General features: G+C 36.0%; 1 protein-coding gene across 1 annotated transcript in view; it reads right to left on the bottom strand.

Moving 5' to 3' along the window:
* Positions 1-8,951: 8,951 nt before the first annotated feature.
* The window catches only part of TCEA1 (transcription elongation factor A1), a 53,122-nt gene continuing 41,809 nt past the window's right edge, over positions 8,952-20,264 (bottom strand). The window contains exons 7-10 of the mRNA XM_077166761.1: positions 19,499-19,653; positions 17,211-17,357; positions 12,937-13,008; positions 8,952-9,234 (exon numbers count right to left, since the gene is read on the bottom strand). Coding sequence (XP_077022876.1) covers positions 9,226-9,234; positions 12,937-13,008; positions 17,211-17,357; positions 19,499-19,653 — 383 coding nt within the window. The 3' untranslated portion in view covers positions 8,952-9,225. The remainder of the gene's footprint in view (positions 9,235-12,936; positions 13,009-17,210; positions 17,358-19,498; positions 19,654-20,264) is intronic.

Raw genomic sequence — 20,264 nt, forward strand, 5'->3', positions numbered from 1 at the left:
CTGTAAAAAGATTTAATCAGTCATGAAGAAACTCCCAAAAAAGAAAAGTTCAGGACCAAATGCCTTCACATGTGAATTCTACCAAGCCTTCAAGAAAGAATTAGTGAAGACTTCCAGAGAAGATGGCGGCTTAGTAAGACACGCGGGTCTTAGTTCCTCCTCCAGAACAGCAACTAAAGAAACAGAAACAATACGAAACAGCTCCCGGAGCCACGACAGAGACCAAAAAGACAGCGTACCCCATTCTGGAACGGCTGAACGGGCAGGGAGAATCCGCTGCGGTGAGATACCCGAGGGGCGCGCGTTTTCCCGGCCGGGGCAGCTAGCGACTGGGGTCCCCTCTACGCACGTGGCTCCCCGGTCTGACTGGGAACGTTGGATAGCGGGGCCCTTCCACCATGCTTGGGGTCTCGGGCCAGCTGGGCAATTTGGAGTGGCACTCCCCCAATCCGCGGCGGCCGGTGACCCCCCACTCCACGCGCAGTTTCCCGGGCCGACTGCGAGACTCGGATTGGCAAGTTAAAGGAGCCACAGCATCTTTTACTGGTGGGACCCGCAGACAGATGAGCGCCACGAGCGCCACCTACTGGGCAGGAAAAGAAAAACAGAGCCCAGAGATTTCACAGAAAAACCTTTCGACCAGCCGGGTCCCACACCCAGGGAAATCTATCAAATGCCCAGACGCCAGCAGAAAATAATGGATGACGCTCGGAAAATTGAAGATATGGCCCAGTCAAAAGAACAAACCAATAGTTCAAATGAGATACAGGAGCTGAGACAACTAATGCTGAATATACGAACAGAAATGGAAAAACTCTTCAAAAACCAAATCAATAAATTGAGGGAGGACATGAAGAAGACATGGGCTGAACAAAAAGAAGAAATAGAAAAACTGAAAAAAACAAATCACAGAACTTATGGGAGTGAAGGACAAAGAAGAAAAAATGGAAAAAACAATGGACACCTACAATGGTAGATCTAAAGAGACAGAAGCTACAATTAGTGAACTGGAGGATGGAACATCTGAATTCCAAAAAGAAACAGAAACTACAGGGAAAAGAATGGAAAAACTTGAGCAGGGGATCAGGGAACTGAATGACAATATGAAGTGCACAAATATACATGTTGTGGGCGTCCCAGAAGGACAAGAGAAGGGAAAAGGAGGAGAAAAACTAATGGAAGAAATTATCACTGAAAATTTCCCAACTCTTATGAAAGACCTAAATTTACAGATCCAAGAAGTGCAGCGCACCCCAAAGAGAATAGACCCAAATAGGCGTTCTCCAAGGCACTTACTAGTTAGAATGTCAGAGGTCAAAGAGAAAGAGAGGATCTTGAAAGCAGCAAGAGAAAAACAATCTGTCACATACAAGGGAAACCCAATAAGACTATGTGTAGATTTCTCAGCAGAAACCATGGAAGCTAGAAGACAGTGGGATGATATATTTAAATTACTAAAAGAGAAAAACTGCCAACCAAGACTTCTATATCCAGCAAAATTGTCCTTCAAAAATGAAGGAGAAATTGAAACATTTATAGACAAAAAGTCACTGAGAGAATTTGTGACCAAGAGACCAGCTCTGCAAGAAATACTAAAGGGAGCACTAGAGTCAGATACGAAAAGACAGAAGAGAGAGGTATGGAGTAAAGTGTAGAAAGAAGGAAAATCAGATATGATATATATAATACAAAAGCCAAAATGGTAGAGGAAAATATTATCCAAACAGTAATAACACTAAAAGTTAATGGACTGAATTTCCCAATCAAAAGACATAGACTGGCAGAATGGATTACGACCCAGCAATACCACTGCTAGGTATCTACTCAAAGGACTTAAGGGTAAAGACACAGACGGACATTTGCACACCAGTGTTTATAGCAGCATTATCTACAATTGCAAAGAGATGGAAACAGCCAAAATATCCATCAACAGACGAGTGGCTAAACAAACTGTGGCGTATACCTACGATGGAATATTATGCAGCTTTAAGACAGACTAAACTTATGAAGCATGTAATAACATGGATGGACCTAGAGAACATTATGCTGAGTGAGTCTAGCCAAAAACTAAAGGACAAATACTGTATGGTCCCACTGATGGGAACCGACATTCGAGAATCAGCTTGGAATATATCATTGGTAACAGAGACCAGCAGGAGATAGAAACAGGGTAAGATAATGGGTAATTGGAGCTGAAGGGATACAGACTGTGTAACAGGACTAGATACAAAAACTCAAAAATGGACAGCACAATAATACCTAAGTGTAATGTAACTATGTTGGAACACTGAATGAAGCTGCACCTGAAATATAGTTTTTTGTTTGTTTGTATCTTTTGTTTTGTTTTTTTCCTTTTTTTATATATATATTTTTTATTAGTATTATTATTTTAATTCTCTTCTCTATATTAACATTCTATATCTTTTTCTGCTGTTTTGCTAGTTCTTTTCCTAAATCGATGCAAATGTACTAAGAAATGATGATCATACATCTATGTGATGATACTAAGAATTACTGAGTGCATGTGTAGAATGGAATGATTTCTAAATGTTGTGTTAATTTCTTTTCTTTTTTTTGATTAATAAAAAAAAATTAAAAAAAAAAGAAAGAATTAGTACCATTACCCTAAATCCAAAGCCAGACAAAGATACTACAAGAAAAGAAAATTACAAACCAATCATTTTAATGACTACAGGTGCAAAAATCCTCAACAAAATACTTCCAAATCGAATCCAGCAGCACATTAAAAGAATTATAAGACATGATCAAGTGGGATTTATTCCAGGTATGCAAGGCTGCTCAACACAAAAAAATTAATGTAATATACCATATCAATAAGTCAAAGCAGAAAACCAAAAAAAATAAAAAATAATTAAAAATTTTTAAAAAAGCAGAAAACCACATGATCCTCTCAACTGATACAGAAACAGCATTTCACAAAATCCAACATCCTTTCTTGATGAAAATACCTCAAAGGATAGGAATAGAAAGGAACTTCAACATGATAAAAGGAATATATGAAAACCCACAGCCAACATCATCCTCAATGGGAAAAGACTGAAAGTTTTCCCTCTATGATCAGGAACAAGACAAGGACTCCCACTGTCACCATTGTTATTCAACACTGTGCTGGAAGTTCTAGCTATAGGAATTAGACAAAAAAAAAAAAGAAAAGAAATAAAGGGCATCCAAATTGGAAAGGTAGAAGTAAAACTCTCACTGTTCGCAGATGATATGATACTATATGTCGAAAATCCAGAAAAATCTTTAACAAAGCTACTAGAGCTAATAAATGAGTACAGCAAAGTGGGAAGGTACAAGATGAACACACAAAATTCAGATTGCTGGTAATGAGCAATCTGAGAAGGAAATCAAATAAAAAATTCCATTTACAATAGCAACCAAAATAATCAAATATTTAGGAATAAATTTACCTATGGATAGAAAAGACCTATACACAGAAAACTACAAGAAATTGCTAAAAGAAGCCATGGAAGGCCTAAATAAATACAAAAGCATACTGTGTTCATGGACTGGAAGACTGTTCTAGTTTGCTAGCTGCCAGAATGTGACATACCAGAAACAGAAAGGCTTTTAAAAGGGGGAATTTATTAAGTTGCAAGTCCACAGTTCTAAGGCCGTAAAGATGTCCCAATTAAAGTAAGGCTTTACAAATGTCCAATCTAAGGCATCCAGGGAAAGATACTTTGATTCAAGAAGGCCAATGACGTTCAGGGTTTCTCTCTCAACTGGAAAGTTGCACAGTGAACATGGCAGCATCAGCTAGTTTTCTCTCCAGGCTTCTTGTTTCGTGACGCCCTCCTGCTGGGACATTTTCCAAATGACTCTGACTGAGTGGGCTCTTGTGGCTCTAAAAGGGACTCTCTCCAAAATGTTTCCTCTTTTAAAGTACTCCAGTAAACTAATCAAGACCCTACCTGGAATGGGTGGAGTCACAACTCCACGGAATCCATCTAATCAAAAATTACCACCCACAACTGGGTGGGTTACATCTCCATGCAAATATTCAAAAAGCTCCCAGCCAGCAATATTGAATAAGAGTTAAAGGACATGGCTTTTCTGAGGTCCACCACAGATTCAAACCAGCACAAAGACTAAATACAGATAAGACATCAATTCTGCCCAAACTGATTTATAAACTTAATGCAATACCAATTAAAATCCCAACAACTTACTTTGAATAGAAAAACTAATAACCAAATTTATTTGGAAGGGCAGGGGTACCCCGAATAAATAAAAATATCTTGAGAAAGTAAAATGAAGTGGGAGGTTACCTGACCTTAAAGCATGTTAGTGGTCTCACTAACATGAACTAACATTAATGAGTGAACTCTGAGAGTTAAAGTTGAGAATACAGGCTATCAGGAGATAGAAAGAGGTTAGTGACCGGGCGATTGATGTTAAAGTAGTACAGAATGTTCAACTAGGATTCATCGTATAGATTCAGAAATGGATAGCACAATAACTCTTTCTGGCAGCACAATATTGACAGCACATCGAACAAAGATGAGTACGAGTATGGTTGAAAGAAGGTTAGAGGCAGGTATGACAGCAGAAGGAAAGAAGACAAAGACTGAACTGTTTTTTCAGTTTTTTCATGCTCTCATGAAATGTTTTTGCATGAGAACAAATGAATGCCAACAGTGTAAGGTGCTGAAAAAGATATGGTATACAGGTAAAATATAAAATTGATGCAAGTTAGGGTCTCTAATCAACAGTAACATTTTAACATGCTTCCACTCAATGTAACAAAAGCATTATGCCAAAATAAATGTCAAGCAAGGGATACGGGGGAGAGGCATGGGTTCTTGCAAAAAAAGGAAACACCTCATATAGATTATGGTAGCGACGGCATGACATATTTATTTAGGTTGGATTTTATGATGTGCAAATAAAACTGTTTAAAAATGAACAGAGAAAAATAAGTGCTAGAGGAAATGTGGAGAAAGATGCTAACTAATCACTGTTGGTAGAGAAGCTGACAGGTGCAGTTCCTCCGAAAGGAATGGTGGTGGTTCCAAAGGAGACTATAGGTAGGGTTGCCATACGATCTTGCAACCCCATCACTAGGTATATCTACCTGGAGGAACTGAGAGTGGGGACACAAATGAACGTTTCCACACTGGTGCTTATGGTGATTCACAATGGGTAAAGGTGGAGTAATGTATAACCACTGAGGAAAGGAAGGGGGAACTGTGGTGTTTACATACAATGGACAACTGAGCACTGCAAAAAGGGATGAAGTTGCAAGGCTTGCAACTAGGGGAATAAACCTTAAGGACAGTATGTTGAATGAAATGTCAGAAACAAAAAAAATATTATCATGCCTCACTTGTGGACATCTCCTTCAGAGATGTTCCCCAACTTTGCAAGAGAACCAGACCTTTGTTCCCCCACCTAAATTGTCATTGGCTGTGAGGAGACAGATCACTTCAACAGCAGGCAAATCCCAGAAATGGACACCCATCTGAGAGCTATCTGTCATCAACATCTAGAAGTTGGTGGCAAAGTGATATCTGGCAGTGTCCCACCTTATCCCCTGCAAATGCCACTGATTGTGAGAGTGATTCTGATATCAGATACTAGAATATGAAAAGGTGTACATCTCAAAATGTAGTGTGTTTCTCATTCATATGGACTAACTACAATACACAAACTCAGAGAACTGAAGAAGAGCATGAGTTACCAGGTTGGGGCCTATGTAATCAGTCCTTGGTTGTAAGCCCTTACAGCAGCCACTTATATTCACAAGTTGCAAATTATTTCTAAATTCTGAAATACCGCGCTAATTGTATATAACATGGTTGTTCCCTGAAACTTCGGGTACTTATGTGACACGTGAAATCAAGAATTAGAAAGCCGAAGCTATGAAAGTCAGCAAAAAAAAAGCTGACAAAGAGATCAGACTTCAACTAGAAATGTGAATGAAGCTTATCTAGACAGGATTAAGGTAAAGCAGAATACTGGGTAAAGGATGATATGGCCTATATTTTCAAACTTCAAGTTCTGTGCAAAACCAAAGGAAGAGAGGTTTATTTGGTACAAAATTTAGATTTTTGGGCAGCACATTATCTTATTTAACTTGTATGGTCAGTTTTCTTGAACATCATAATTTCATGGAATCTTGAATAGGGCATGAAATCTTGTTGGTTTGTACAGGTTAGTGTGATGCCCCATTATATCCCAGAATAAGTTGGGCACAGAATAAAAAAGTATTGGTAAAGTCCCCTTGGGGGACTGGGAATAAAGGAGAAAATATCCAACTTCCCCACTCCCAATATTCTCACAAGCAAAGGGGACAACCAATTCAACAGGCTGAGCCCTCAATCTTGAGGCTCGCCCCTGTGAAGCTTACTCCTGCAAAGGAGAAGCTAAGCCTAATAGTTATAATAATGCCCAAGAGTCACTCCCAGACACCTCTTTTGTTGCGCAAATGTGGCCTCACTCTAAGCCAATTCAGCAGGTGAATTCACTGCCCTCCCCTCTACGTGGGACCTGACTCCCAGGGGTGTAAATCTCCCTGGCAATGTGGGTCAGAACTCCCAGGATAAGCCAGGACCCAGCATCATGGGACTGAGAAAGCCTTCTTGACCAAAAGGGGGAAGAGAGACTGAGACAAAAAGTTTCAGTGGCTGAGAGATTCCAAATAGCCAAGCGGTCATCCTTATGCATCATACAGATATCACTTTTTAGTTTATGGTGCATTGGAGTGGCTAGAGAGAAGTACCAGAAACTGTTAAGGTGTGTTCCAACAGGTTTGATTCTTGAAGATTATTGTATAACTACATAGTTTTTGCAATGTGACCATGTGATTGTGAAAAATCTTGCGTCTGATGCTTTTTTTTATCCAGGGTATTGATAGATGACTGAAAAAAAGAAATGATAAAAATTAAATAATGAGGGAATAAGGGGTAAAAAATTGGGTAGATTGAAACACTGGTGGTCAATGAGAGGAAGGGGTAAGGGGTATGAGATGTTTGAGTTTTTTCTTTTTTCTGTTTATTTCTTTTTCTGAAGTGATGCAAATATACTAAAAATGATCATGATGATGAATACACGGCTATGTGATGATACTGCAAGCCACTGATTGTATAATAGGGTTGGACTATATATATGTGACGATTTCTCAATAAAAATATTTAAAAAAAAGTTATTAGTGACTTTATCTTTTACAATAATAAGCCTCCCTGGTGGAGCCTCTACCACTACTGAAGTAAACACAGAAAGTGCTAGACGGGACTGGTGCCTGGGCTTCACCTCAGAACCAAGCTCCATTCCATGACCCCTTTCCCTGGTCTTGGAAAAGAAAAGGAAAACATGCTCCATGCTATGGCTCAATACTGACTTTTACTTAAGTTAAAGAAGGCTTCACTTACTTAAAACTGCACTTTAAAAACATTTTAGTGGGGAAACGACACTTTTAAAGAAAAAGATAAAACAAGTCTTGGTGCCTAAATAAAATGACAAACTGTGATACGTTTTTAACAAGAAACTTTATTGAATTACAAATTTAAAAATGAATGACTTAATTTAAAAGTGGGAGTAACTTTACTCCTTTCTTAAATTTACTCTTTCCAAAAATGCACTATATTTTTTAAGTGACAATGCAATAGGTTAATCTGTGAACTCACAAAGTAAAGACGGGCTGGTGGAAGGGGGCCAAATCTTACAAATATGGGTCTTAACGTGGATGTTCAAATATTATCTTCCATATTACATCAAACTGATATGCAACAAGAAATGGGAAAAAGGGGGATTGGAGGGGAGTGTCAAGCATGGACTGAGGTCTCTTTAGCAGCATCTGACAGAATGCAGATTGAGTGGGATAACATGTAGCCTTTTTAACAGTGGCCTTTCAGATGCACTGGAACAAGTGCACAATCAAGGAACCTGATAGAACAAATGTACACACCTCAACAAAAAGTAAAATTTTAACTGTAAGAGCTGTATAGAAGACAACTTACACTACAGCCCATATCCAGTCTGTTCAACCTCATACAACATGTAAAAGAGAAAATCAGCAAATAAAACTAAGGGCAAAAATATTTTCCATCAACCTCCGTATGGAAAGACCACAGTTTTAATGGCTTATACAATCCTTAAGCTTACTCCTAGGTCAGTGTGGATTTCCAAATCAAAATCAGATCTTGAACTGTTTACATTAACTACTCGATAGTAAAATGCTAACATTTTCTTCCCAGCAAGTCTTCCATGAAGGACAAAAATGGTTAAAAGCTTTCATTCTTCGCCTATGCAGGGATTTATGAAAAAAAACTAGGTCAGCGTGGATCTCCAAATCAAAATCAGATCTCGAACTGTTTACATTAACTACTCTATAGTAAGATGCTAACACTTTCTTCCTAGCAAGTCTTCCTATGAAGGACAAAAACGGTTAAAAGCTTTCATTCTTTGCCTATGTAGAGATTTATGAAAAAAACATACTAAACTATGACAGCGTTCTGCAAAACTAAAATAATTACAAAATGAAACAGGCAAACAAACAACGAAACCCAACTGATTTCAACAAAGTAAAGTCAAGTTACCAAAAGTAAAATCTGTTAAGAACAAGTACATGTACAAGAAATTACAAGAAATGATGATCATGGTTAGTTACAGATGCAAAATATCTAATTATCCCATGCTTGAGAACATAATAATTAAAATCAAATTCATATGCTGGTTCAAATATTATATATAATTTAGATAAGCTGGTCAAGTACTATTTGAATACACACCATATTTGATAAACCTAAAATTATATTACCTTTTCTTCTTTTCTAATATTTGCAGGTACATGCCAATATGGAAATAATCTAATTTCCACTTATGTATAAAGAGAAGAATAACATTTTTAGTGTAATGTTTCAGACTGTAAAAAAGATAAGGTATATTTTCCTTTAACAAGAAAAGAAGAAATCGAGTGCCAAAAATTTAACTGATAAAAGTTTAATATCAACTTACTTATAAAAATGAAAGAAATATTCTGAAACAGATACCATACAATTATTATATGGTCTCCCTACTGCTATTTGAACACAGAAGGTATTTAAGGAAGGGAAGTTAAGTCAAAAACAGACTAACCCAAGGGATGTATGCTGCTTTAAAAATCTGATTTGTCAGAAAACTAGTTGCTTGGCAGAGTTTTAAAGCTAATTACAAAATCCATTTTCTTAATGGTCCAGACATCTTGCCAATTCTCCCAACTCAGCAGAACTGTCAAAAAAGAAGAATATTTTGTAAGACTTTTAAATACAGGCAATGAGTTACATCCCCCATTTATTACAGCATAAAACTTCTTTTGCTAAAGAGGCATTTTTGAAAACGATGCTATATTTTTCAGATGTGATTATCTACCTAAAATGTTTTACTGTTCCAATTTTTAAAAATGTTAGTAGAAATACCTAACTAAAGAACCAGTATAAAAATACTTTTAGCATTTTTTTCCACTCATTTTTAGCATCTATTCTTAACTTTTCAAGGCTTAAAACAATCATTTAACAACTCCAAGGACATTTCCTTGAAGAAGAACACATCTGAACTTCTTGAGTAAGGCCACACTAGGCACTGAACTTTCTTAAATCCAATAGGTACTATGTCTGAACTTGTGCTGCAATCAAATAAATGCCTGTATTTAAAACCAACTTCAATACGCCTGCTCATGATAACAATAATGATCCATCAAACAAAACAAACTTAAGAGACTATCTGGAAACTCTGCATAACCTGAAATGTAGGTATTATTTCTACTTAGTACATAAGATGTCAGTTCAGTAAAAGTGGCAAGGAAATTCAAAATCAGTTTGTTTGCCTCCAAAGACCATACTTCTACCATCTCAGCTTTTCCAATCCCACCCCACACTACCCCATCCCCAACTCTGTTAAACATAAAATTGTTCTCAGGACCGATGTGCAATTCTTCTTCCAATTTTAAACCCTACTTTTTTGGCTTATCAAAACCACTTAAGAACGTATCGTTTAAATTACATTAATTTCCTGCTGGGGCTACTTCAAGAGTACACAGACATTATGACAGCTCAGTGAAAAGCCTAGCAAACTATGACAATATTTATCTGTAATTTCTGAAATAAACACTAAAATCGTTGGGCTTGATTTGAAGAAGGTAATGTAATTTTCCAGAAGCAAAATCTATTAAGACAAGTAACACATGGATACAGATTTTCCCAAAATACAAGAGTAAAAGCAAACTTTTGTACACTCAAACTAAATGACTACAATACAGAACTGTGAAACAGTCACCACACATTTATGATTCACTCCTGCTATTTCTGCAACAAAACTGTATAAAAGTAATAAAATAATGTTAATACTCTTTATTTCCAATGGGGTACAAATTGGTATATTTCATTACAAGTGGTAGGTCACAGCATTCCAGAGCTCTGTGTAATGTGAGGATGTATACTTATTTATATACACAGGTAGGCTTATAAAAAGTCTTGAGCAAAGTACCCTTTAATAAAGAAGTACATGCTTCACCTACTCTAAAAGACCAAAGGAAGAGAGGTTTATTTTGTTCAAAACTTAAATTTTCTGTAGCATATAATCTAATTCGACCTGTCTGGATAGATCATTTAAACAACTCACTCACTGAGCCCAGAATGGGAATGAGGGCTTGTAATTCCAAATAGCTTAATGTAATCCCCAGATACATCCCACAATATATTGAGCAGATAATTTAAAACTATTTGCAAAGTCCCCTGTGGAAAAGAAAGATGTTTATTTGCTGCAATATTTATATCTTGGGCAGCATATTATCTAATTTAACTTGTATGGGCAATTTACTTGAACACCATAATTACATGGAATCTTGATTAGGGTGTAAGATCTTGTTGGTTTGTACAGGTTAGTGTGATGCCCCAATACATCCCAAAGTAATGTGGGCAGAGAATAAAAAGAGTATTTGCAAAGTCCCCTTGGGGGACTGAGGAGAAACGAAGAATATTAAACTTCCTTATCGGGGAATTTCTGATATTCTCACAAGCAGGGGAGACAACCAATTCAATAGGCTGAGCCCTCAATCTTGGGGCTTGCCCCTGTGAAACTTATCGCTGTAAAGGAGAAGCTAAGCCTAGTTATAATTTTGTCTGAGAGTTACACCCAGGGAACCTCTTTTATTGCTCAGATGTGACCTCTCGAAACCAACTTGTCAGGTGAACTCACTGCCCTCCCCAACTATGTGGGATAAGCCTCCCAAGGGTGTAAATTTCCCTGGCAACATGGAACCTGACTCCCGGGGATGAAGCAGAACCTGGCATCATGGGATTAAGAAAGCTTTCTTGACCAAAAGGGGGAAAGAGAGAAATGAGACAAAATAAAGTTTCAATGGCTGAGAGATTTCAAACAAGTTGAGAAGATATCCTAGAAGTTATTCTTAGGCATTAATAGATATCCCTTTTTAGTTTATGGTGTACTGGAGTAGCTGGAGGAAAGTACCTGAAACTGTTGGGCTGTGTTTCAATAACCTTGATGCGAGAAGATGATCATACAATGATATAACTTTTACAATGTGATTGTGTAAGTATGAAAACCTTGTTTCTGATGACCTTTTATGCAGGGAATGGACAGATTAATAAAAAAGTAGATAATAAATAAATAATAAGGGGGATAAGGGGTAAAATAAATAGGGTAGACTGAAATACTTATGGTCAATGAGAGGAAGGGATAAGGGGTATGGCATGCATGAGATTTTTTTATTTTTATTTCTTTTTTGGGAGTGATGCAAATGTTCTAGAAAATGATCCTGATGATGAATATACAACTATGTGATGATATTGTGAGCCACTGATTGTATATTATATATGGACTGTATTGTCTGTGTGTGAACATTTCTCACTAGAAGTATTTTTTAAAAAAAGAAAGTCTCACAAGGGATGGGAGAAAAAAATATGAAACTATTAAATTTCAACAACAGGGAAATCCTTGATACTGTTTCAAACATTAGGAACTCCCATGTCAATAGATGCCAAGCCCTTGATCTTGAGGCTTGCTTTTCTGAAGCTTACATGTGTAACGCAGAAGCTCAGCATACCTATACTTATGCCTAAGAGTTACTTCCAGAGGACCTCTTTTGTTGCTCAGATGTGGTCTTTCTCTAAGCCCAATGCTGTAAGGAAAATCATTAACCTCCCCCTATATGGGACATGACATTTCCGAGTGAGAAAGTCTCCCTGACAACATGGGATCTGACCCTGAGGGATGAGCCTGACCCTGGCATTGTGGAATCGAAAACGCCTTCCGGACCAAACAGGGGAAAATAATTGCAACAAATAAGGTAGCAGGAGCTAAGAGAGTTTAAATAGAGTCAAGAGGCTACTCTGGAGGCCAATTTCATGCAAGCTTCAGCTAGATATTGCTACTTATCATGGTTTCCCAAACCCCAACCAAAACCATTCCTGCCAACCCTAAAGACCACCCAGGGTATTGTATGACATTCTACAAAGGTTCCATGCGTAGGATTACTTTCCAGAAACCTACAACCTCCAGATTGGTCTCTGGACCAGATAAGTCCTTAAAATACAGATGGGCCAGGCTCTCCAGAACATCAGCTATTTCCATCCCCTATTCCATATTATCAACAGCTCCTTCCAACGTGAAAAAGTTAGAATGGGCATAGCCCAAATACCCCTAAGGTGTGGGAGGAGTTATAACAGAGAAGACAGGATTTAACAAATGAATATGACTTCTGAATCATTACATTAATATTTCTTTTAGTTTGCATTTCCTTGGAGCAGCTAGAAGAAAAAACCTAAAATTGTGGAATTGTAACCCATACCAAACTCTAAAATCTATTCTATAACTAATTGTTGCAGTGTGCTTTGAAGAATAATGCTTCTTTGTATATGTTATTTTTCATAATAAAAAAGAAAAGAAATACATGAATGCAAGAGGGTGCCATACCTTCCATCGATTTCCACATTCATTACAGACAACAAATGTTGTCATTGGTTCATCAGCACTACGGGTTTGTACCTGCAGCAAAATTAAGTGAAAAATACTCTATTACTTTTCACAATATCATAAAAAGTCTAAACTAAATAAGAACATTCTACATGAAGATACATAATAGCCACAACAGTCCTACAATAAAATACATAAGGGCCTAAAGCAAGTTCAAATATGGTAATTATAATGTCTAGAACATGCATTCTAATTCTTTCCTTGTCTTCTCATTTGTTTAATTTATCCTATGAAGCGGGAAAATTCACTAAAGTCACTCATTAATTGTTTTTTATAAATGGCTAACAAATATGAAAAAAATGTTCATCACTCTAAGAAGCACAAACATGCAAATTAAAAGTTATTATCCATTTTCCCCTTTCAAATGAGCAGAGATGCAAAAACAAGACTATTATCATTCTGACAAATAAAAGAATGCAAATCTCCCCCTCTCAGCAAACTAGACAGCAATACAGTAGAAACCTTAAATACATTTTCTGTGACCTAGGAATTTGATAGCTGATCTATTTTAAGATGAAAATTAGAAACATGAATAGAGATCTGCGTATAAAGATGTGTGAAGAGTGTAATTTTATAATGGCAAATACAGGAAACAAACACCCAACGGAGAAATAATGAAGTAAGGGAGACTACATCCACTTGATGGTATATAATGCAGATATTAAGATATGTACAAAGATAGTTTTTAATACTTAAGAGGAAAATACTACTTACGTTATAGTAGTTAAGTGAAAAGTATACAAAAATATCTGCAGTGTTTAGCTACAACTCTATTTAGAAATAAATTCACAAAATATTGTAAAAACCAAAATACTGGTCATTCTTCTCTCTGGATGTCAGATCGATGGGGGATTTTGAATATCTTTTTCCTATTTTTCTGTATTTCCAAATTTTCTATAAGAAGGTACTATTATAATGCTAAAAATGTAACATGATTTTTTAAATTCTGTCTACACAGGACAGAAATTTCAGAATTCTGAAATTCTCCACTAAAGAGAACTTCTGGAACCAAAGGTCTAAAAGACAAAAGATTATTTCTTTAAACCATGCATTCTTGAATGAAGCTGACAAAGCATTAGTATATAAATCAGAAGTTAGTCTTCATTTTAATAATTCTTCATTTTAATAATTCATTTTAAGGGGGAGGAAAACATGTGAAAGTAAGAACCTAAAAACTCATAATATTGTACTTTAAATAAGGTATATTTAAATTCACTATGACAGCATATGGTGTATTGAAATAGCTGGAGGGAAGTACCAGAAACTGTTGGGCTGTGTTCCAGTGGCCTAGATTCTTGAAGACGATTGTATAAAGATATAACTTTTACAATGTGACTATGATTGTGAAAATCGTCTGATTCTCCTTTTATCCAGGGTATGAATAGAGGAGTAAAAAAATACAGATAATAAATAAATAATAAGGGGGATAGGGGTAAAATAAATTGGGTAGATGGAAATATTAGTGGTCAATGAGAGGGAGGGGTATGGCGTATGGGACGTATGAGGTTTTATTTCTTTTTTTCTTTCTTTTTCTGGAGTGATGCAAATGTTAAAAAATCATCATGGTGATGAATACACAACCATGTGTTGATATTGTGAGTCACTGATAAGTATGAAATGTATGTATGCAAAGATTTGTCAATAAAAGTTTTTTTTTAATTCACTGTGAAATGATGACATCTCAGTTTATTGCCACTTTAACCATCGGTACTTTCATAGTATCCATAAACTATCAACATAATCTTTAACTCAAAAGATTCTGCATATTTAAGGCCTTAAGATAAAAAGTGGTTTGAAAAACCTTTTTGAAATCTTTTACCCATACTTTAAAATTAATATCCAGCACCCTAAAAGTAGGTATGAGAAGCTGTTAGCTCTCTTGGTAAAAATTTTGTCTTCTGATGGGTACATGTTAACCAACAGACACAATTATTCACTCATCCTTTATCTGTCCAAAAACCCTTGGAGTTTTCTACCTAAAGTCAGGATATTTGATTCTATTAAAAAATGACTGACATCATTTCTATGCTAGATTCTTTCGGTTAAAAGGAACAAACTTATATATTATGTTCTTTTATCTTAGTTGCTATAATTTGAATATATAAATATGTCATTCCTATTTTGTGTATTTTCAAGAGACTAACTTTAATTACCTTTCTAGTATATCAAATATTTTCTACTTAAATGAAACTTTCAGGATAGACTTTTTATTTCTAATGTTTCTCTACTTGACTAAAATAAAACATCATTTCAAATTCAGAATTTTCAGAGTCCACTTTCACCATGTTGTGAAATATAATACTTTAGCAACTGTTAATAATATTTCTACAAAATAAAACACTGAAATGGATCAACCAGCTATGACTAAGTGAAAGACTTCTAAAAGTGCTTTAGACTGATTAAATAAAGCATATATAAAATGGAATATAATGCACCCAAACAAAACAAAGAAGAGACAAGTTTATATTACCATATATATATTTTAAAAATGGAAAAACAAAAGTGTATTCATAAGGTAAAATAGTGAACCTCAAGAGAAAACAGTTTAGCAATGGCATAGAAAGTTAAACACATAACTATCCTATGATCTGGAAATCCACTCCTAGGTATAGGATACCCAAAAGAATTGATACTCAAATAATTACACATCAATGTTCACAGCAGTACTATTCACAATAGCTAAAATAAAAAAACAACCCAAATGTCTATCAACAGATGAATGAATAAACCAATGTGGCATATACACACAATGGAATATTATTCAGCTGTAAAAAAAAAAAAAGTGAAGTTCTGATACATGCAAAAACATGGATGAACGGTGAAGAATCCATGCTGACTGAAATAAGACAGACAGAAAAGGCCAAAAATCTTATGACTCAACTATATGAGGTAGATTAGGAAAAGTCATAGAGACAGAAAATAGATTACAGGGTACCAGGGACTGGGGTGAGGGGCAATGTGAGTTATTATTTTTTAATGGGTGCAGAGTTTCTATTTGGGACGGTTAAAAAGTTTTGGGTATAGATAGTGGTGATGGTTTCAAAACACTGTGAATGTACTTAATGCCCCTGAATTATAAACTTAAAAATCATAAATTTATGTTAGGTATACCTGACCACAATTTTTAAAATGTTAAAAAATAAATGTGCTGTAGTATAAAAAAAAAAAAAGTGGGGCAGTGAGATGGTGGCTCACTGGCAGAATTCTAGTGTGCTGTGCAACCCAGTGACTGCCCACGCAAAAAAAGAAAAGAAAAAGTGAATTCAATTTTGCATGTACATGCACAAAATATGTAGAAACCATAGTAACCCTGGTTTGCCTCCAGGAGGGGGAGCTAAGTGGCCAGAAGTGGAAGGAAATGTTCCACTCTTAACCTTTGGTACCTTCTGAATTTCTACATTAAGAATGTAATATACTTTCAAAAGGTTTTTTTTTTAAACATGAAAGCTCCTTTCCACAACTTATACGAAACGTTTAGCCATAAGATGTCCTATTTATTTATGTGCTGAATTCTCTGTAAATCAGAAAACTCAATTCCTTATATCTCCCTATTACCTAAAATCTAACACTAAGTTATTCTTTAAGTGGAAATTCCACTTGTACACAGATTAGAGATACAGTGCAAAAATTCACATATTTGGCAAATGAAATTAATGATAGCAACAAAAAACATCTTCACATTTGCACATTCAACCAAAACAACTATAATGTGGGTTTTCAGCTGGTTCCAGAACAAAAAAAGGAAAGATGTCAAATCATACAATAATGCTAAAGCTACCAATGTAGTACAAAGAGGAACAAATTTCTGGGATTAAGCCAAAGTGCAAAGGCTGAATGTGAAGGGGAATGAAAAATGCTCATTAAATTATATGGTCCTGAAAAATGTAGGGAATTATAGCCTATTCACCTATAACCTATACTCAACTGCTTCTGAACTCTAAGAGAAAGAATATGGCCATTTTATTAAATTCTATATAATGATTTATACATTTTATTTAACTGATGTAGCTTTCATAGTAACTATTTCCATGACGGCATAAATAACCTATTTTCAATTCAACAGAACCTATAAATATTAAGAAAGCATTCTTACGCTTGAGATCACATCTCCTTTTGAAAAACAATCAAAGTACTGATAATTATCCTTGCTACTTGTTTTGAAATAGGAGTTTCAAGCATGCCTAAGATCAAAATAAGAATCTGTAAACAAGCACCTGTGTGTAAGTACAGTTCTTCTTTTTACATTTGCCACATGTGAACAAGTCAGTCTGGGTTCCACCCGTTTTGGCCATTTGATGCTCTCTGATGGCTTCTTTGGTCAAGTTTTTCCGCATCTCTTTGAGCTCATCGCTAGCCATTTCCTGTTAGGGAGATGGCAATATGACTTGGTTAGAGGCACTTTCTATATTTCTTTACAGTTTTAATCCTCAATTATCCTCAACTAGAGAGTACGAGGAGAACCAACATCAATTTTTAAAGTTATGAAAATGGAAAAATCAGTATTTTTTCTCAAAAAAGATTAAGACTCATACATTTACCCAGCTGTTCCTATACAAACCAACAAGGTGACCGACAGCCCTAGTTTATAAGGAAAGCACATCTTTATTAAAGAAATCCAGCTAATAAATGTGAAAGGAATGGCGGAACCTAAAAAGTTACCATTTTGCAACTCTTAATGATAATCAATTCAGGAAAGGGTTAGCAATAGATAATCCATTAGATGAAAGGCTGACAGAGCATTTCACAAGGTAAGAATCAGGCTGTCAATACCAAAACCCACTGATCAATCTCAACAAGCTAAGAGTAGAGATACAAGACATTATGTCTCCTGGTGTAATGCAATATAACACTGTTAGATTCAGTTGTCAACTTGGCCAGGTGAGCATACCTAGTCTTGTTGCTGCGGACATAAACCAATGGTACATGAACCTCATCTGTTGCTAATTACATCTGCAGTCGGCTAGGAGGCGTGTCTACTGCAATGAGTGACGTTTGACTTAATTGGCTGGTGCTTAAATGAGAGAGCGCAACGTAGCACAGCCTAAGCAGCTCGGCATTCCTCATCTCAGCACTTGCAGCTCAGCCCAGGCCTTTGGAGATGTAGAAAGAAGTCACCCCAGGGAAAGCTGTTGGAACTGAGGGGCCTGGAGAGAAGACCAGCAGAGACCATCCTGTGCCTTCCACATAAGAAAGAACCTCAGTGGAAAAGTTAGCTGCCTTTCCTCTGAAGAACTAACAAAATAAATCCCCTTTTATTAAAAGCCAATCCGTCTCTGGTGTGTTGCATCAGGGCAGTTAGCAAACCAGAACAAACACCATCACTTAGGACATATTTTTTGGGGGAAAAAAAAGAACTTAAACCTAATCAAGTTTATCAATCAAGTTAATCAAGCTTCCAATTTACAAAAACAAAACAATAAAACAGAAAGGATAAGAAAACAAGTTAAACAACACACTGAAGAAGAAAGAGACAAATTCATACTGTGGGATAGTCTACAGGAGAAATGAACTGGTTTCTCTGACAGGTCAATATCATGAAGAAAAGGGGAAAAAAAAAAACTATGGACAGAAGAAACTGCTTTAGATTAAAACAAAAAAATATAAAACTTAAGAGACCAAACTAAAGGTAATGGTGTAGACTTGGGACCCTGTAACAAAGTAAATGTACTGTCGGGAAGACATGAATATGAACTAGATAGCAGATAACCCCAAGGAATTATCATTAGCTTTGTTGGATGTGATAATGGCAAGGTAGCTACATAAGAAAATTATCATATCTTTAAAGATACCTCCTAAGCACATAGAGGTAAAAAGAAATAATACCTATGAGTTGCTTTAAAATAACTGAGAAAAAAAAAATGAAAAAAGGGATAGATGAAATTCTTAAATACCTGAAGCTGGGTAATAGATAGATGAGATTTCACTGCACCATTTTCTCTACTTTGGGGAAATTTTAAACTTTAAATTATTGTATTGAGGCTTTAAAATATATATTTTTAAATACAGCAATTTTTACTTAGTATACAGAAAGAGAATTCACTCTCTTGGGTGCGTAATAAAATAGTGAGATTATAGACAAACTACAAACTATGATTTTTGTTCTCTCCATTACTCCCTGTGAAAATTTAAGGAATAGTCAATAAGATGTGACAAATTTTGGTGTTAACCATGAAAAGTACTTAAAGATACAAAGTCTGTTTGCAATTAGATTCAACTCTTTGATTCTATATGAATCCATATTAAGTAAAACACTTCGGCTTTTTGACAATGAGTCAATGCAATCATCAAAAATCACCGTACAGCTGTGAAAGGGGCAAAGCATTGATGTCAGCAGCCAACAGATTTAATGGTCTTAACAATTAATCTACTCTAGTGTCTATATAAACATATCAGAATAGTTAACTTATTATATGCATAGTATTTATATAATACTTTGATTTAAATGGGATTTACACTTGACATGGAATCACATCATGGAAACTTTACATTACGGTATACTCACCTCTGCTGTCATTCTAGCAAATAAGTCAGGAGGAATATTCCCACACAGTACATTTTTCCTTAAATTTGGATTCTTTGCATCCTTAAGATTTGATATCCTACTGCGTACTCTATTTTTGTATTTCATGTCCGTATTCCTTATTTCTTGATATATAGGTACAACGCCATTAAGGAAAAAAGACTAAATTATAAAGGTAAAACCACGTTTTCCTATTCTGCAAGACTAAGAATTCCTGAAATATTCTAAGCAGTTCACAGAAAATATCTGTTTTTCAGACTAAGCTAAAAACAAGACAGTTTCTATCTGGTTCCTTGTCACTGGCCAATAACAGAAATCATACTAAGACCCTGGGATTGAGTGATGTTTTCCTCTTCATGTTAAATGCCAGCAGCATACAAGCCACTAGGGTTTCAAACAGCAATTCAGGTACTCAACCTGAGGTGAGCAAATTTTGAAAAGAACTTGAACTTTTTTTACTAGTTTTAAGCTGCCCAACTCTGAATTCTAATAGGATCCTCACAGTTGACTGCAGGGTTCCCTTTGGGGCCTTCTGAGAACAGAACATTCACAAAGGCTCTGAAGGCTCATTTCCACCCCCCACCCCCAGCCCTATTCTGCAAAAATTAGTTTAGCAAGAAACTAGGGTAGCAGATTTAAATGATTTGAACAGAAGAGGTCACAGCCAAGGCTGGGCTCTGGAAGAGACTCTTTTCATTTCTTCAACCAATCACCCAGATGATTGGTTGAAGAAGATGGTTCCTGCCTT

This window comes from Tamandua tetradactyla, chromosome 6 (assembly GCF_023851605.1).
Source record: "Tamandua tetradactyla isolate mTamTet1 chromosome 6, mTamTet1.pri, whole genome shotgun sequence".
In the NCBI taxonomy this organism is placed as follows: domain Eukaryota; kingdom Metazoa; phylum Chordata; class Mammalia; order Pilosa; family Myrmecophagidae; genus Tamandua; species Tamandua tetradactyla.